At 31.0% G+C, this 19524-nt stretch overlaps 1 protein-coding gene and 1 long non-coding RNA gene across 3 annotated transcripts; one reads left to right on the forward strand and one right to left on the reverse strand.

Annotated features, from left to right (window-relative positions):
• Positions 1-187: 187 nt before the first annotated feature.
• Positions 188-4367, reverse strand: LOC130636201 (uncharacterized). Its single transcript, XR_008982237.1, has 2 exons — positions 4104-4367; positions 188-2232 (listed from the first exon to the last, which is right to left on the reverse strand). It is a non-coding gene; the product is annotated as an uncharacterized LOC130636201 (long non-coding RNA).
• On the forward strand, positions 2728-19274 carry LOC130636200 (collagen alpha-1(XXVII) chain A-like). Of its 2 annotated transcripts, XM_057445841.1 has the most exons (9): positions 2728-2950; positions 6745-7486; positions 7797-7884; positions 15302-15328; positions 16006-16032; positions 16322-16411; positions 16491-16591; positions 16665-16734; positions 16817-19274. In XM_057445841.1, the coding sequence occupies exons 2-9, from the start codon at positions 7094-7096 to the stop codon at positions 17215-17217; spliced, it is 1197 nt and encodes a 398-aa protein (XP_057301824.1). In that variant the 5' UTR covers positions 2728-2950; positions 6745-7093; the 3' UTR covers positions 17218-19274. The 2 variants fall into 2 exon arrangements, with proteins under 2 accessions (XP_057301824.1, XP_057301826.1); XM_057445843.1 differs by lacking the exons at positions 2728-2950; positions 16006-16032 and having other exon boundaries at positions 6699-7486.
• Positions 19275-19524: the final 250 nt, after the last annotated feature.

Below are 19524 nucleotides of genomic sequence, written 5' to 3' on the forward strand. Positions count from 1 at the left end.
AACTTATATATTAGTTAATCAGTAAACAACATCATAATGCCATTATAATTAACAGCTTAAAACAGTTTTTCAAAACCGTTATAATTTGCTACCAGGGGCGAGATAAACACGTTTTAAAATCTAACAAAAAATTAGTGCACTGGACTTAAACGTTAACATGTTCTATAGTGAGATTAAACAAGACAACTCCGAAGCTACTATATTTTCACCTTTTAATTTTAACTGGGTGTATTTGTCTCTATATGATGATGTTTCGCAAGTTCTTCATCTGGGTGTGTTTATCTCTATTTGAACATGTTTCGCAAGTTCTCCATCTGGGTGTATTTGTCTCTATATGACGATGTTTCGCAAGTTCTCCATCTGGGTGTGTTTGTTTCTATTTGAACATGTTTCGCGAGTTCTTCATCAGCTTCATTACACCTTTCTTGATAATTCAAATTATGTTTTTCAATCTCAGATGATCTAGTACTGAAGTTTCTTGTAAACCGGATTTTTAAAAAATAATGATAAATCGTTTTTTATATTGTTGCTATGATAGTTAACAATGTCTTTAATAAGTTCTCGTTTATGAGGTTAAGAAGGCCTTGTTGTTGCTTAGCAACGCGATTTTTAATGGCTGATTTGCGTATACATTATTTTAAAACTAATAAATACGGTGAGCAATTTCAGCAAGAAAAATGGCGGTATTATAATATATCTTCAGTATGTACATACAAAAATTTTGCTAAGTTATGAGATAAATTTTCAGGATTTGATATGTGGAGAGAAACATCGTTGGTGGAAATGACAGAATGTTGTTTTTTCTGTTAACGTCTCTTATCGTAACACGCAAATGATCGAAACATGATAACGCTGTTTACTCATCCAAACTACGCACGTGTTTCTTATTTATTTAGTGAGTGTGATTACAACGCAGCTATTGCTGGAAGTAATTATGTCTTGGTATCGCGAAATTAGTTTTTGTTTAATAAGAAAACATAATTAAGAATAATCTCGTTTCCAGGTCTTCTTTTTCGCTTTCTTTCGTTAGTTCAACTCAGGTCTCTTGAATTCTTGAACCACATTAATGTCTTATATGGATGGAAGAGTTTTTTCCCAACAAAATTTAATGTCTTTTTGTTTTTGTCCAACTCCCTCTTGTCAAAAATTATGCGGAATCGATTTTCTACCATGTTGTTAAAAAGCACAGGTGTGCAGAAACATATATGATACTCTAGTGGTGTTCCTCAAAGCAGACCATGTGTTTTGTTCCATAGTAACATCCCCAGTGACATACTTCATGGCTCCAAAGAGCTTGGTTTTCGGGGTACGTAAGTCACAAATTTTTTTTTTACTTCTTTCAGGAATGACATCCTTTTTCGTCGTTTTATCGTTAATTAAATAAAATAATAAAGTCTATACTATTTTTAAACTTATTATTAACTTTTATTATCCCTCTTTTAAAAAATACAATTGTTAAGCGCATTTCCCTCTTTATACCTTGTATGCAAATTGTCAGTATTTGTTGACCTTTTTCGAATTCATGGGGCAATCTTAGAATGAAACTTTGGTGATTCCAATATCACCTTAACCCATAGTTTAATGTGAGGTAATTTTTGTTGTCTGTTTTTTTTCTACATGTTTCCACTTAAATTAGCGTGGGTTAGAAAATTATCTCATTGAAATTAACTTGCGTTAACCCACGTTAACCCATAATGGAAACCAAGCTTAAATACCCTCGCAATTGTCCAAAGCCAACTTTACCAATGTCTGTGACTGCTTTTCTAAATATCCACAATTAATAAACTGCAGCTATAATGGTTCAATTGCTTGCGGTTTTATATTTTTTGATCGATCTTGAAGTCCCCATCCTCTTCTCTAGTTCTAAAGACATCGTTCTTAGCATTAATCACACAACCTATTTATCTTTTTTTACTCTTATTGTTAAAAACTGTTCTTAATTTGTCTTTAGAACTAAAGAAATAGAACTTTTTTTGGTCGACCTTGGTGGTCCTGATGTGTACATGAGTTCCTTTCTATATGTAGACTTTGTGGGCGTTTTTATTTTCTTCATGCTTGCTTCTGTAGGCGTTTCTATTTTCTTCATGCTTGCTTAGGTGGGCGTTTCTATTTTCTTCATACTTGCTTCTGTGGGCGTTTCTAATTTCTTCATGCTTGCTTCTGTGGGCGTTTCTACTTTCCTCATACTTGCTTCTGGTGAAGAACACGCTTCTTGTTTACCCTTCAAGTGGCCTTGCAATCATAAAAAGAAATAAGGTGTTAGAATTCCCCGCCTCCCTACTCTTATCACACGTTTTTGTTAAGTAATGAATGATACGCTCACAAATGACTTATTCAGTCGCAGTCATAAGGAAAGTACTTTAAACAGAACGATTAAATCCTTTGATGTTATATTTTTTACTTTCTAATATTTTTTCTATTTTATTTCTAGGGGAAAATAATATCGAAAGTACAGGTTTTTTGTTTGATATAAAGCAGAGATTACGACGCCTTGTGACCCTCGTAAGTCATTCTACAACGAACAGTTTTAACCAAATATATCTATATCTTTGTATTTCATTTCTTCGTCATAATAATAAAAGCTGAAATTACGAAGTATAATTACCGTTTCAATATTAACTCAGTTTTGTAAAAGATAATTTTGCGCTGAAACGAAAATACAATTTATAAAGAAAGTGAATGTATTCGATTTAAATTTTGTTTTCTTATTTGACACAACCTAACAAAGAGTTAGTTCACTTCTCTACTTTTATATAAAGTCGCTGTTAGCATGCTAAATAGACAGAATGTATTTCCTCATATATGTGGCAGTAATACATCAAAAGAGGTGATCATTACCAATCAAACTTTTCAAGAAATAAATTGTTAATTTGTATCAGCTAAAACAGAAATGAAAAACGGGAATTTGCCAGCCGTTAATAGAAACAATGTATTAAAGAGGAAACAGCTTGTGAGTTTTTTATTTTATTTTGTCTTAACAATTGTGTTACTAGTTCTTACGCAAACTTATACTTGCACAGCTCATTGAATTTGTATCGCAAGTAAAACACTTTTTCTTTTAATATATCACTATTTTACCTTGGGGCAGAACTGGATTAAGTCTCGTGAAGAAGGAAATCATTAACGTTGATACGTCCATAAGGATGTTAAACTGTATTTTACTTTTACAGACTTTTACTATTTTTCGAAAGTGTGTGCTAGGCGTGAAAGGAGGAAAATCACAATTTTTATGATAACTTGAAATGTATATATATACTGACATATATACATATATACATATACTGACTGACTGACATATACTGACTGACTGACATATACTGATGATCATATGTTTATATGACATAAACTGATAATCATATAAATTTGATTGTGTAGATGACCTGTATGTATGATGATACGCAAATGAGTTTTTCTTAAAGATAGGACGTGGTTTATATGCAATCATATTTCTTTATTATTGTCAGTATTGACAAAGCTAATCAACCAGTCTAAAAGTATTTCGGTCGAATGTTTGTTGAAACGATTGTTGAAACATAAAGAAAGACGTTTTATGTATTTAGATAAAGTTTAAACTTTTCAGGAAAGGCACATAGACTATTTCTCCAAAAAACCTAACGACCTCTACAAGTTTACATTGTTTCTCAATGGTACGGACATAACTGTGTAATTAAGCCACTGAATCGCAAAAACATTGGGATTGCCCTTTTTCGAGGTTCATTTGTAGGATAAGATTACGTGTACGCTAAAAAATAGTATTTTCATATTTAATTGTTACTAAATGTTTTGCTGGATAAAGATATATTTTATACGTATATTCGTGAAAAATAAGTGTTCTTAGTCAAATAACTTCTTCACTGCGCCTCCGCCAAAGGAGAAATTTTTCCTGTAAAGGAAAAAATGGCGTTTCAAAAAGAAAACGTGCCATATTTTATAGAAAAACCTGTTACTAAAGGAAATAACGTGATTAGTCACAAAACGCCGTATTTTTCATGTGGGGAAGACATTACAAGAAACTCCTTTTTTTTCAGTTCATTTTAAAATCGGTAGCAAAATATGACTTTAAATTAAGTTGTATTAATAATTTTTCATCCTTGTGAAGTTACCTCTTAGGTTGAAAGACTTTCAACAACATCACAGTCGTTCTTCCACCAAGGTGTATGTAGTGCATATAATCTGAGATTGTTTGGTTAGTTTACGAAAGTAGTTAAAATCATTAAATCAATATAACGAAGGGTTTTGGCAAAGTTTTATGGGCTATACGTCAGTTGATCAATTAATTATTTAGAAATGTTATGCGCATGCGTCATTGGAATGATTGTTATAAAAACACGTGATTTTTGTTGACTGTGCAAATTATAATCTCAAGAATTTTTAAGCATGAATACATGTGTGACGTCGATGGAATCTGAAATCTCCTTTTTTTATCGAGTGATGGTAAAGACTCAAAAAAACGGAAGGAAGGGTTATGAAAAGCAAGTTAAAAGTACTGAGACATTTATCTCAGATGCTTGCATCATCCATTTTAATTAGCACAATCACCCATGTTGCGACAATTTTTTATCCACAAGATACTTCGATTTATTTAACTGTTTAGCTCTTGAATGTGTGAGAAAACAGTAGACTTTCCAGGTGGCGCAACTTCTGGATATAGAATAAGTTGTTTTAAAAATATATATATGTATTCAGTTAAAAAAAACCTCGGAGGAGAGATAAGAACAAAAACTCTATCGCTCAATCCTTTTCCCTAAAAAGATCAGTATATTGACGGTTAACAGAGGCAAAACATAAGATATTTTCTGACAGTCGAAAATTTAGAAATTTGCGTACATCAGAAATTATTCAGTGCCCTTTTCTTTATAACGGCGATACTAATTTTACATGTGGTTTGGAACAGTTCTTAAAACCAAAGGACCATTTTTCTTATAAAATCAAGAGGTCTAGACACTTTTAAACATTTTGATGTTTATCGTAGGCTTGTTAACAGCATAGTAATTATTATCCCAATGCTATTGTCTTTGAAAAGAGGTTTGTAGCAAGGACAAGAAAAATAATGCTTTCTTAATTGGTATGTCTCAATAAGGAAATTATTTTTTTGGCGAGGAGGAACATCCCGCTAATTATTTTCTTCTTTTAGATGTTTACTGCCATCACTTTGTCACACCTTCCATTACAAGCAGCATAAAAAACTAAAAAAACACAAAGTTGTCAGATCTCTTTGGAGCTTCCTAATTTTTTTCTCTTTTCCTTTATACTGTCGTTTTTTGTTCTTCTTATTCTTCTTATTATTTATGATTATAACAGAAAAAATAATAAATTTCGAAATAAAATAATCTAATTTATCCTGAAAAGTTAATTATGTTGGCTAACCTGATTTTCTTTGTTCCCAAAATGTTTTCCAGGGATCCGAAAGTTTAACGAGTGAGACCTGGTAACTAACTATTAACAAGTACATCTCTGTCTCGCGGAGGGTAGCCAGACCGTCGCGCGTTGATGTCCAATATTGCATGGTGTCGATAAAGAAAGAAAAGTTTTTCCTGACTTTTTTATGCCGACTTATTTTTCTTATCTTACGAATTCTTTTGCGAAATAAAAGTCATTTAGTTATCTACTGATCATAATCGTTTTCTTTATGTATAATTTATTTTTAAAATATATCTTTTTAATTTTGTTGAAATAACGAAATCCAAAATATAACGTCGTAACGTTGTTAAAGTTGTCTTTATAACCGTTACATAAAGGGTATATGAAAAATTGATGAAGGCGAACCAACATTTTTTCAAAAAAGCACTTTTTTCTTGATTGCAATATTTACTTGACCTCGTTTTAGTAAACCTTGGTAACGGTTTGTCAAGATTTCAAAAACTGCCGTCGTATGTCAGTATCATTATTTTTTAGTTTTGTTGAAATTTCCACTACCACTAACATGCATATAGTGACATCAATTTTTTTGAAATGATAGTTTAGACCGATATTGTTTAGTATTGAGCGTAAATTAGGACATTATAAAAATAGGATGACATTATAATTTTTATCATTTTGCTATCCCCAACAAAACACTGTTTTCGCGGTATGATTTGGGCTCAAAATTAGAACTGGTGCTATTGTGACAAAGAGTAGTCATGCAGTAACATTGTTATTAATTATCAACTAATTTCAGGCAACAATTGGTGTAAAGTAATTCGAAGAAAAAAAGTGAAACACAAACAAAAAAAGCAATCTAAAAACATGAATATCTTTTTCAGAACATTTTTTCCAGACACACCAATCAAGCATCAATTTATTTAAAAATTCGAAATTTTTGAGCAAATATTTAAAACGAGAAGTGATTTTTTTTTTTTGAAAATTACATGTACTATTTACTAGAAAAAAGTTTTTTTTAACAAAATCAAGGACCTATAGCGAATGGTGGTTTGATTTTTGTACATTTTTTACTGGTGGGAGAAGCAAGCTTTAATTAATAATTTAAACCCTTTTTGCCGACTAATTTCCAGATCAAAAATGACCACAAAAGTTTAAATTTAGGCTTTTTCCTTTTACTACCAAACTTCAACAAGAGAACAATGAAAACTATAAAATCAGTCAATTTTAATGATTGTACATATTTTTTTCAATGTTCGAACATTTTCTCTTCTGCTTCGTATTGAGTCGGGTTTTCGAACAATATTTTAATTCGTTCCTTTTTTTTCTTTTTTTTTTTTTGTAATCGTAACTGGGAGATGTAACTAATGTTTTGCTTACTTTCAGTGAGAAGAGCCTCGGCTAATAATTCATTGATAAACTACTTTTATTAATCAACTAACATTGTTATATGATTGGATGGTATTGTTGTTCTATTGTCAACTCCACGTGCATTGTTTAAGATACGGGCCGTTAATTTACCGTCATAAGTATTTACAAAAGCTACGTTCAAAGTGGTTCGTTGTTGACTTTTGGAGAAGAAAATTAAAATCCGAGTTTCATTCTATAATTATAATACATTTGTTTGTATTTAAAAAAATATTTATAGAAAGGTTGGCATATGTTGATAAAATATTATTGAATGTGATTGATTAAACTTAATATTTAAAGACTTTTAAAACATCGCTAAGGTGAAATGGCCTCGTGTGAGAGGTCCCAACAGAAGACAACGATAGCCAAGAAGTCAAATTCGGAGGTAACCTTAGATGGAGCCACATCTTGCAAGTGTAATTGGAAAAAATATTTGTTGATTCAAGGATTATTCAACATCATATGTATAGTGCTTATTATTATACTTTTTGTGTTAATGGATAATTTAAAATCAAGTGTTAAATTATTGTCTTCACGAAGGACTAAAAGTGTGTTAGAAAACCCTTCAACAGATTATATCATTGGAAACAAAAATAATTTACCTAACCCAACAATGTCAACTACCCAAAATCCAGTAACTCAAAAACATATTGATACAACACCAAAAAGGCCAAGACTACTGGAAGTTCTGGAAGTACTTGACGATCATGATGTCACGGTAAGTCTTAACCAAGGTGTAGCTAGTAGCTAACTAAAACATTACTTTTAATGACAAAGTGACATATATAGGGTGTTTTTGAATTACTTTTAAATTGATTTTGCTTTACTACGGTGTCTACTGCTCTTGAAAAAAAGAACAAGAAAAGTAATCTTACTGGCAACATTCCTTTAATGACATTTGCAAAGCCATATCTTACCTGCTTTTTATATATAATAAAACTAAGGCAGACTTAACAAAAACGTGCAACTGATTTGCATAACAACATTTTATTGGTTGCTTTTTTATTATTGTTTGTTTACTTATGCAGGAAAGACCAATCCATCAAAGCAGCCCAATTCCTATGTTGAATATTGACCATATCATGCTATCAAATAATACGAACTGTACTTGTATAGGTAAGTTTCGATTGAATTAACAAATGGAATTTAGGTGCTTCATTCACACTGTATATACAACAACCAAATTCAGGCATTATTAAGTCAAACTCAAGTCAAGTCAAATCTGTTTTTACAAACCTACGTAAATGATTGTAAAATACAAAAGTGATTTCTCACTATGATCCTTGTTTTAATTTCCACTTGGCAAATTTTTTTCTTGTGACATACAGGAGCAGACAATTGAAAACAAAGCAAAAAATAATAACAAAAAGGGGTATGCAGTAATGAAGCTGCAATTGCTAATTCACATTCTGATATATAATTAATACATGTTCAATAAACAAGCTTTTTAATAGCTTAAGGTTTTTTCCAACAAATATTTTTGGCTGGTGAGAAACGATACACACCAGGTACATTTTGTAGAAAAAAATATGCAAGTTAAAAATACTGATACACAAGAGTAATTTCAATGATCCATTTTATTTAAAAGACTGAATAGAAAGTCTAATAACATAGACTAAAGTTTTTAGCATAATTTTTATCATTTACAGGGGAAAAATTGGGTAGACTTAATGGTTTCTGGTATAAAGCCCAGAATAAAACAAAGAAATACTTTGCAGGAGGAGATAGAGTTGATGCAGAGAAATTTGAGTTTAGAACCAACACAACTTAGATAGTCTAGGTTTGCTTAATTATTTTGTGATTTGTATCAAAAGTTTCTTTTGTGGTTTCTTAAAAATGAAGGACTATTTATCAAGAATATATCAAGCATTAGGCTTGCAAGTGTCATCAAGGAAACCCAGCATAATTTTTCTTAACCACCGGGAAATCGGGATAGTTGAGGTGGAAAAAACTAGGCTGCGTTGCAAACAAATTTGCTGTAGTCAGACTACTGACCATGATTTTGGCTATTTTTACTGTTCTTTACTCAGACAATCATTATCAGGAAATTCTTTGTTTTAAGCGCAAATGGCCTTATTTACCCAAACAAATATAAATAATTCTCATATTTTTTAGATCCTGCTGGCTAAGTTCTCATTGGTTGATTTTGATTTGGGTTTGCTCTAAGAAATTATTTTGTTCAATTGTTGATTTGAATTTTAGGGGTTTGCTTTGACACATTGGTTTCATCTTTCGTATGAGAGAAACTGAATTTTTATGTCCTTTAAGAAAGCTTATAATTAACTAGGCTAGTATAATTATTGCTTTTTCTAAATAGTGTATCATAATATTAGGCAGTGCATAACCTCTAGCTTCCCAAATGTTTTCTATTTTTTTGAGTTAAGTTTAATAATTGTAGAGCTCATAATACTGGGTTTAAGTTAAAAGCTTTTAAAATTGAGAATATGTGTAGTCTACTGGTTGATGCAGTAATTATAAATTATTCAAATTTTCGTATATCAATAAGGTTTTGTAACAAAACATGGTAAAATATTTTCATTTAAACAGCTTTTTAAATAAGACATGCACAAGTAAAACGAACAAAATATAAAATGGTGTGAGTTTTATGATGTCTTTCTTAACAAACAAATTTTTATATTTTTTGACCAGGTTTTTTGTAGAAAGGGCTTAATTTAAGGGTACAACGAAAGTATATTTTTGATTTTTTTATAGATCTTTTTATTGCACAGAGTGGAAGGTATAGTGTAGAATAAGTTTATTTTGTATACATCTGACAGTAATACTAGCTGGAAGATTATAATGTCTTATATTCTAGCTTAGTTGATAAAGAAGCTTGTAGTATTATAGAGATATGCTAAAAGAAACTGATTAAACACTGTACTTTTTTGTCCATAGGAGGCAATTCAATTATTCGATAGTGTGAAAAAGTCATCAATTGTTGTGTATTTTATAAATTAGCATTTTGTTAGAATACTGATGTAAACTTGACATTTGTGTGCAACTTATTCGAGCGATTATGGTATCTACAGGCAGGAAGATTGTTTTTTATATTAATTAATAATATGACAAGGCTCTTCTAAAACCATAACATAATCATTCATTTGGAAGTCTGTAAAAGTAAACAACACCATAAAACAAATTTTGGATCTTTTTTGGACTTTCCAAGCTCACTATTTTTTTTAAACATTTTTGTGTAAAATTATTTATTCTAGATAGGCTTTCATGGTAAATAAACTTTTGTTAGTGGTAAATTTAATTTTATCTCTTTATAATGTCATCGCTGCTAATCACATTAGCACTGAAGCAATTTAAAAGTTTAATAACTTTGACCAGTGTTTGTAATTTTCTCCTAATTCATTTATGAGATGACAGATAATTTTCTACCAATGCATTATAATTCCTTTCAGTATTAGGGTCACCGCACACTGTGTTAAATATGTATATATCGCATAAACTATAGTTCTACATATAAATTATAGTATTACAGGGAAGTGTGGATATGCACCTTTCTCCTAAAAACATGTGAGAAAATGTATCTTAATTACACAACAACAAATTAGTTACTTTGATGCTACATCACAGCATTGATAAATCAAATTGATTTCAATGTTTTTTTAATAAATTACTGAAGCTATTGCATTGCACATTTAAGTTTAAGACCAAATAACTTAGAAACATGTTGAAGTAACTGAAGCATCCTGTGTGTGTAACTAAGTACCAGCAGGGACTAATTTTCTACACTTTGATCAATACTTTGTTTCGGAACAGGAGACAGGTTAATGATGCCATCAAAAACTTTAAAAATCAATATCCGTTTGTCAAAAGTAGACTATCCTATACAATTTCTTAACACAGGGTAAAAAATATCCTAAAATTGTGTATTGTCAGGTGCTTGCGGACGTCATCTAAATTTAAGTGACGGTCCTTTTCCATTGTTCTTCTGCCAAAGGGGATTATCTTGCTGTGTTTGGGTTATAGTGCAACTAAATTTCAATGATCAAATGAAACAGATTTTTTTCCTAAATTTGTTTATGGACACTCTTTACAAGAACACACATAAACTGTATGAACAAGAATTCTTTTACAAAACTACATCTTTCCTAACAGTATTTGGACATGCTCAAAAATGCCCATTTTTGTTTTTTTGTGATAAATTTATCGATTTTTGTTTAATCATTTTGAAAATTTTAGAAAATATAGCATTGCACATTTGAAATCAATTGTTACCATAGTATCAGCCGAAAAGTTATCAGAAACAGAAATATGGTAAAAATATCACATTGTGACTTTCTTACCTTATTTCTTGGGATCAGTTAGTAAAATTATCCAACATAATAGTGCAGATCATATCAGTAATATATTAGAGAAAATTCTTTTCAGGGCAGTAAGTTCACATACTTCGTGACAAAATAATGATAACTTTATCACATATATCAAAAAAGGTACCAATATACCAATAAGTCCATTATAAATCCATATAACAAAAACTTAATGGTTTAAATACTTATATCATGTACAGTAATTGTTTTTTAGTTAAAATTGATAATTTAGTATTCAAAACCAGAAAAAGGGTAAATTTTCACATTTTTTGGTAATTTTTTATTAATTTCTCAAGTTTGTGACAAGTAACCCTTTTTCTTCCCTTGAGTGCTGTCTTCTCACTAAAATTCAGTTACCTTGAGCAGTTATTTTTTATAAACCCATCTTGAACAAAAATGGGTTCCATTTTAACCAGTAATCATCCATATTTGTTTTTTAATTATAAAGTAGCTTATTTTAAGAAATATTTTATATCAGTTGAGTTTTTTATCAATTTTTGTTCATGAATGAAATTTCTGAGTCTAATTTGTTTATTATAGAATTATTATTCAACTTCAGTATTTCTTTAAATTTTCCCATATGTTTTGGCATATTATACAGTGGAGAGGTAAAAATTCTAAGAAAAGAAGTGTGATATTTTTATCATTTTTGTGATTTTTTAGAATTTTTTTAGCGCAATAAGGATCATAATGTTATAATTTATCCTCAAGTTGAAAATTATGGCTGAAAACCAACTTCAAAAGGTGTTATAAAAATTTTATCCTTTTGACTTTTAAGGGGTGTGATTTTTTTATCCTTTTTTTGTCCACAGGCGTTTTGGCTATATCTTTGTGAATAATTGACCTAAAAAGATTTAAAATATATGTCCTGATAGCGTAATAATTTTTCTTTAAATATTACAAAAAGTAATGGTGAAATTTTATAGTACTTGCAAACCAGAGATAAAAAACTCACAAGAATAAAAATGTCCAATTTTAGGCAAATTTCTGCCACCTATTTTTGAACATGTCCATTTCACCTTTTTCGGAGTTGAAATTGATGTAAGTAACTTTGACTTATCTTTTTAATTTTGCACTATGTATATTTTTTGTGGTCAAATAATACTTATAAATTAATTTTTGTTTTAGTAAAGGGTCATATCACGTGTTTTACTGATAAAGTGAAACGATTTGATAATCAAATATGGTGACAAAAATGTTATAGATAAATAGATAAATAGATGTGCATATTTTACATGGCTAGCCTCACAAATATCGAGGGATATACCCTGTCTATTATTTCCAGGAGGGGCCATGGCTTAGATGGAGAGTGCTAGAGTATTTATTGCTTATTTTTGAGCTACGCAGACCCAATTACGGCCCCCTCTACTAGACAACTCCCGGCAACATCCAACGGCCCACACAGTGTGCCATCTCCTCAATTTCCCTCACATGGCATGGGTTAACCCATGTTGAATCGCTGTCAAGAGGAATCGAACCCCGATCTCCCGCACAAAGTAGGAGATCTATAACCACTAATCTACGGCACCACATAACGTGTAAATCTATGTTGTGATAGGTGTAGTAGCCAATTGGACAAAATTTAACCTTAAAACATTTGAAACCTTCCCTGTAGACAACTTACCAGAGATGCCTGTACTGACAACGGATGTATTAGTTACCATGCAGGAAGAGTAATGTTTATTTTTCACTTTTGTGATGACGCATCAGTTTCTGACCAACTTTTTTGCAAGATTGTCCAATTAAGTTTGTTATAAAGACATTCTGCAATAAAATTAGACTCTTTAGTCTGTTTTTTGTTTAATAGTAAGAATACAAAGGGTAGCAATTCTTACTTGGAAATATGAACTTCTGTCATTGATAAAGGACACATGAGTATTAAACCTTTTTTTCACGAAGTTTTTAAACCATTTTGTGAAAATAAAATATCATTAATGTTTTATGGTAACTTTTACATGTTTTCTTTACGTTATTTGTCATCAGTGAATTTTCCCAAGACTTTCTAAATTAATAAAAAACAATTATTTGCAATCCTGTGTGAAATCGGTTAGTCTTAAGAAATTTTATATTTATTTATATTGGTTATTTTCAGTGTTTTTCTCCCAAGCTATTGCAATCTTCAGTGGCATGCATTTCATTTGTTTTACTGCGTGGGCCAAATATTAAAATTGGTTACTTTTTCAAGAAACCTGGCAAGAGGTGTAGATTCAATTTTTTTTTACTTTTGAAACTACTGACCCTGATAGAATGTATCCAAAGTCCTGTGTAAAAACTGTCCATTATGTAATATTCCTTTATGCGAATAATGAACATTTGAAAACTCTTCTTTTTATTTTTATAAAGTTTATTAATAGAAAAAAATATTTTTTGAATCATCTCTTAACTGGTTGCCTGTAAAAAATTTTGTTTATAGTGAAGAATATATGAGTTGAGAATTTTTTTGAATCACACACACAAAAAACCCAGGATTTTATGTTGTGTTACTCAGCTAAAAGATTAAGTGTTTTTTATGTCAGTCTATATTATTTAGAAGTTCTTATGTTAAACACAATGCTCTTTTGTCAATTTTCACTTGTTAAATTTTATTATTAACCTGCTAACTGGAAAGGTTTACTATAGTTATGAATGAGAAGTGTCAATATGGGTTGGCTTTTCGATGTAGATTTTTGATGACATTGTCTTCTGTGTTAGTAATGTAGAATAAATTGTCAACAACCCTTTTAAACAATTTTAAGTCTCACATATTAGATGTTTTCTTCATAGTTAAAAAGCATTTAATGTGGGAATAAAAAAAGGTTTTTTTATTGTTTCCTACACTAAAACATGTTTGCATTATTTTGTTGAGTGTTAACTAAACCTATCTATTTTTAATTGTATTCATTATATCGAATCAGTTTGATCAGTGAGAGTGGTATGGCAAGTGTGACTAACCATTTTTTTATATCTATTTTACAACCTGGTCCCCAGGACTTATTTGATAATTGTTGATGATAATATTAATTATTCATTTTTTCGAAATTTGTGAATTAATGAATAATTAATATTGATGGAATAAATTTAGCACACTATGATAAGGGGAGAGACTTGACAAAAAGTAATATTCAGGTTTAAATTTTCTAATACCACAAACAATGCACAGTTGTCTAGTTATGTTCTTGTTTAATAGTAAAACGAAGTCATTCTTGATTAAAGGTTGAGGGGTTGTCAATGCCATCAACTTTTTTGTATTTATATATCCCCGTGCAAGAATATATAATCTATAATATAATACCCATATTCGTCTGTCTGTTTTGCAAAATGGTAACCGCAGTTGCAAGATACACGAAATGCGGTGAATTAAATGCAGGCGAACACGTGGTTTTATCCACGGACCACTGACTAGTTTTCATATATTACATCTTCTATTATTAGTTATTTATATATATATATATTTATTTTCAATATGTTAGTGGTAAGTTACCTATACATTTTCAATGTTAACTCATAATATATTCTTACTGTAGATTTTTACCAAAAATATTCACTACCTACCCTTCGGTTTTTTTTTTAATTTTCTTTTTTTTTGTTCTGGTTATTAAAAAAGTTGTTTTATATACGCCCACTCTATTCAATAAATTTTCATTATTTACCTAATGGTAATATTATTGGTTTTCTGGTCAGAGCAGATAAACTTAATAAGACATTGACGTCAGTTCTTTCTGATATCTTGCCTGCTGATAATATTTATAATGTTATAATAAAATATAAATACAGTAAAGTAAGACTGTTGGACATTTTTTGTATTTTTTCTTTGGGTTTATTTTGTCTCTGTAATTGAATGTTTTCTGTGATGCGTACTTTTGTCAGTGCTTCAAATTGGTTGAGCGCCCATATAAAAAAATTTAAAAAATAATCACACATCTAAAGTTTTATGGTCCCTGTGTAAACTAGATGTAACCAGAAACGTGCCTGGTTTTCGACTGTGATACGAAGTGTCATTCTTATAATTGTTTGTGTAGGCCTTTGAAATATGTAACACATTTTCTTAAATTAGATGGATGCGTTTTTATCTGGATAGTATTACTTCTGTTGATTGATAAATGTGGTTAAATCTCAAATTAGCTCTTGTTAATCAAGTACTTTCAAAGAAAGAATGACGACGACTAATGTATGATGTTAAAACTTATATATTGACAACTACTATAGTTAACAGTCCTACATATTGTGTTTTTTAGGTCGTACTGGGAGTCGTGGACCAAGAGGTTTGTTTTGTTGCAATTATCCCATTATAACTGCCATACAAAATTTTGTGCAACGCTATTTCGTACATACTTTAACTAATGACCGATTTGGCTACCATTTTACTCACAATATAGCTATTTTTGTTATTTTACTTTAAATATACGTACTAGTAAAACTTTGATGTCATTCCGTGATAAAAAAATGTTGATTTTGATATTATAGTGCAAGCGTCAGCAGTTATCGCGTCACATGACACCGAAAAAATACTGCGTTGTCCTCCACATGTTGTATATACTAATCATAATTGACATAATTTTTCCATGGTGATTTGAATAGATCAAAGTATTTAATAAGCCTAAACCTATTTAGCATTTATTTATTCACAAAGAAATGTTTTTTTAATGCGAAAATGATATTAAAAGATGGGTTTAAAATGGCTATTGTTCTTTTTTATAATCCGTTTTTTTTATTTCAATGCGCTCATTTCCCCATATTAGATTGATTTCTTGCTATGATAACCAAATTATCTGATACGTTTCCTTTCTTTTTAATCCCACCTTGGTAATTGGCTGGTTTAGGAACACCTCTTTCTTTGAAGTTTCACCAAAATAACTTTTACAGGGTTTGGTTTAAGTAAGAAAAGTTTACTTTCTAACGTAGAATACAATACTAATATGTAACTTACGTTTTTCTTTAGGACCCAAAGGTCGTAGAGGTAAGAGAGGTGGGTGTTAACATACTAACAATAATATTTCGTACTAACTACCCACCTCCATTAAAAAAGACAAACAAAGTAGTTTGTTAACTAAAAGGGGAGGTAAAATGCTTTAGTCACACTTTGATGTACAAGTTTTTTTTAATGATGCTAACTATTGACTAACTTATTGATTTACTAATTTATGTAATCTTGTATTTAACTTAAATGTAAGAGTTCTGGAATAAATATTGTCTCTTTTATCTTAAGTCATTTAAGATCAAGCCGTTTGAGTAATATTTTTGTTTCTCCCTTTCAGGAAAGCCTGGCGCACAGGGAAAATTAGGACCAATAGGACCGCCTGGACAACCTGGTCCAGCGGGTGGGAGGGGACATCGCGGAAAAACAGGTATTTATATGCTTACAGTTACTTGTAATCCCATTTAATTTTGTAATACGACTCATAAAATACTGTTTCGTTAACTTAGGCAAACCTGGTCCTCGAGGTGATGTTGGTGCAATAGGTGTTACCGGTAAAACAGGACCTGCAGGTCCGCCGGGACCATCGGGACCATCAGGGATACGGCCTGTAAGTATTGATATATGTAACCAACTAGAAAGTTGTCGGTATGATTTAGGCATTAAAAATGTGTTTTTTGTAGATGAAACATAAGCCAGTGGTGCACCTCACAGGTTACAAGCGTCAAAAATCGCTCACTAAAAAGCCAGAAGGTAAGAAGCTTATGATGTTACTGAAAACCTTTTTCAATATTATGCTTATTGGTGGCTGTTAACATTCTGATCGTTCTTTCAGGTATTATTACTCACTGGGTTCATACGGGGAATATAGGTATGATCAATGGTGGCTTCACTATGGATAAAGGAATGATTACCATTCCTGAAGATGGTTTTTACAACGTTTATGCTCAGATTTTTTTTCAAGCCGACTTTGATCCGCTAGTATTCAAGGATATGGACCGTATTCTGGTCCATTATGTTTACTTATTTAGAGGTGACAAGAAATATATATATTCACGATCATATGCTACAAAAGCGGAGCATACGAGTAGTAATAGAGCGTTTCATACTACGCTCACATCTTCTGTATTCAGACTGTTCAAGGGCGACCAACTCGCTGTAGGCGTTGAGCCGGAATACTTGCCGTACATTGAATATGTAGAATCCACCTCGTATTTCGGGGCCTACCAAGTATGAGTAATCATTGCTTCACAGTTACTGGTAGTCGGAAGTCACGCGACAAGTTCGCATCAGCGCTAGTTTGGTTGCTTATTACAATCAAGACATAAGTGTACATTAAACAAGAGCAGTTGACCGAGTACACACGACCTCTGTCACCTCTTTTAAAGAAAAAACGCATCGGTAAAAAAAATAGAAAGATATAATTGAGATATCGCAATTTACTGCTTCCCAAGCATAACGTGTGAGAAACCGTTAATAATATTTTGTTAAATTTTTACAAATTGTGGTTTAAAAAGAAGAAGCCAAAGTCCAGAACCCCTTTTTGTATGCAAGAACCTTCATGATGGTTGCGCGAGAGTTGTTTTTAATACGTATATATATTTTTGTATTTGTTTTTAAACTGTATTTTTATACTTAAATTCCATTTTTCTTCTCTTTTATTTTTTAATCAGACATTTTTACGCTACATTGAAAAGTGACTTTTTGATAAATTTTTGTTAGTCTTTTTATTTCCGGTGTCGGTCAGAGGAGGACTGAGCCATTTGAAATGATGACATGAGCATTTGTTATTTTGCAACGATGGCTCGCCTTGCTTTAATCGGAATTTTTAAAAGTTAATTGTTTTTTTTTAAAACCTCATTGCACTGTTTTTTTTTCTTTTTGATGTGCATCGGCTTTTTATCATTGCAGTGACAAGCAACTAAACCGTTTTGTATCATGCTGTGAATTGGATTTTCTTCAACTTTCAAATCAATGCGCTCTATTCCTGAAGAGCTTCTAGATTCCAATTTTTTGGTATCATCCAAATATTACTTGGGTTTTTGTCGGTTTAACTACTCACAGTTTTCCCGTTAGAGACCTCGAAGCTCGTTTAAACGGTTCTGATCGATTAGTGCTTGTCATGATGCATTGTTATTAAGTTGTTTTTTAGTTGATTTTTTACGACGGACTCGCAGCGAATAAATTATTCACTTTTTTAAATCCATATAATGTTCGATAATGAGGCCAGATGAATTTGTGTATAAACTAAGTAAAATAGTGTTATTTTTTATGTTGAGTTCTATATTTCAATTATAAATTTCAAAGTTTTATTTTGTATTTTTAATTTTTTCAGCAATATTATTTTTCTACTTGTGGTACTACGCCGGTACCGAATATTTCTAGACTGGCTCTACTAAGAAGCACATCTCGCATATCTTGTGGTTGACTTTTGATGGACTTTTTATAAGTGAAGTGTGCAGTTTTCTTAGATGCCTTGCGTGATGTTTCTATATTTCTATTTTTTCAGTGAAAATCATATATTAAAACTGAAACTTTGATTCTATTTAACTCTCAAATGTGTTATTTTTTTCTTGTGATGTTAATTTTTTTATTCTTTATTTTTTGTGCTTGCTGCCAATGACACTTTATCCACCCTTCAGTAGGTTAGGTTACATGTTAAAAGTACTCGGTGGTATGCTATGATAAAAACGTCCTGAGACGAGTTAATATTAAATAACGTTCGAAACGGAACTTTTGTATACATATTAAATTTTTACTCGTTTCCATTTTACTTTGTACAAAAATATCTTCACGTAAAGTGAAGAAATAATCAATAGTTCGTATTTTTGTAAGTCACGCTTGCCTATTTAAAATTATTGTATATATACCTCTTACCAATATATGAAGTTTTGAAGATTTTTTGTTTGAATGGATGTGAAAATTTGTAGACGAGTAAAATTCTATTTGAAGTGTTTGACATGGCCAATAATAAAAATCTTTAAATGAAAGTCTTATTCCTTAAGATGCTGATTTTTTGGTTTTTAATATTGTGTCCGTTTCTTCATTGTAAAACAACTTACTTTACGAAAATATTTCCCTTTCGAAGGAACAATGTCGTTTTGAAGGTTTTTTTTTTGTGGTGCATCACGAAGTTCGTAACAACGCTAATTTTCAGGCTTTATTTCAACTGTCCGCGTGACTGGATGCAAAAATGTAGGAAATATAATAGTTACTGTTTTCTTAAGTTTTATCACTTATTGTATATAGATTTAATAATCGTTTTCCGTCAGGAAATTGGATACATTTATATACTTATTAGCCTCTTACGTTTGATAAACCTTGAAAGCTCTTGAAAGCTAATGTTTTTAACAGTTCCTTTTTCCAGAACTTTAAACGATGCGACTGTTGAAAAAAAATTAAAATGAATTTTATTCTTAGCAGATGCAGCTTTGACATGTTTGTAAGAATAGTTTGTAAGAATAGTTATTTCTCCAAACAGCATCACATTGACCAATATTCTGGAGCAGACCATCAGGTTGGTCATGCTAGTGTACGCAACAG

This window comes from Hydractinia symbiolongicarpus, chromosome 3 (genome assembly GCF_029227915.1).
Source record: "Hydractinia symbiolongicarpus strain clone_291-10 chromosome 3, HSymV2.1, whole genome shotgun sequence".
In the NCBI taxonomy this organism is placed as follows: domain Eukaryota; kingdom Metazoa; phylum Cnidaria; class Hydrozoa; order Anthoathecata; family Hydractiniidae; genus Hydractinia; species Hydractinia symbiolongicarpus.

Coding starts and splice junctions, on each gene's coding strand:
- LOC130636200 (XM_057445841.1), top strand. CDS start 7,094: ATGGCCTCGTGTGAGAGGTCCCAACAGAAGACAACGATAGCCAAGAAG. Junction 7,487..7,796: donor TTGACGATCATGATGTCACG/GTAAGTCTTAAC, acceptor TTACTTATGCAG/GAAAGACCAATCCATCAAAG. Junction 15,329..16,005: donor TGGGAGTCGTGGACCAAGAG/GTTTGTTTTGTT, acceptor GTTTTTCTTTAG/GACCCAAAGGTCGTAGAGGT.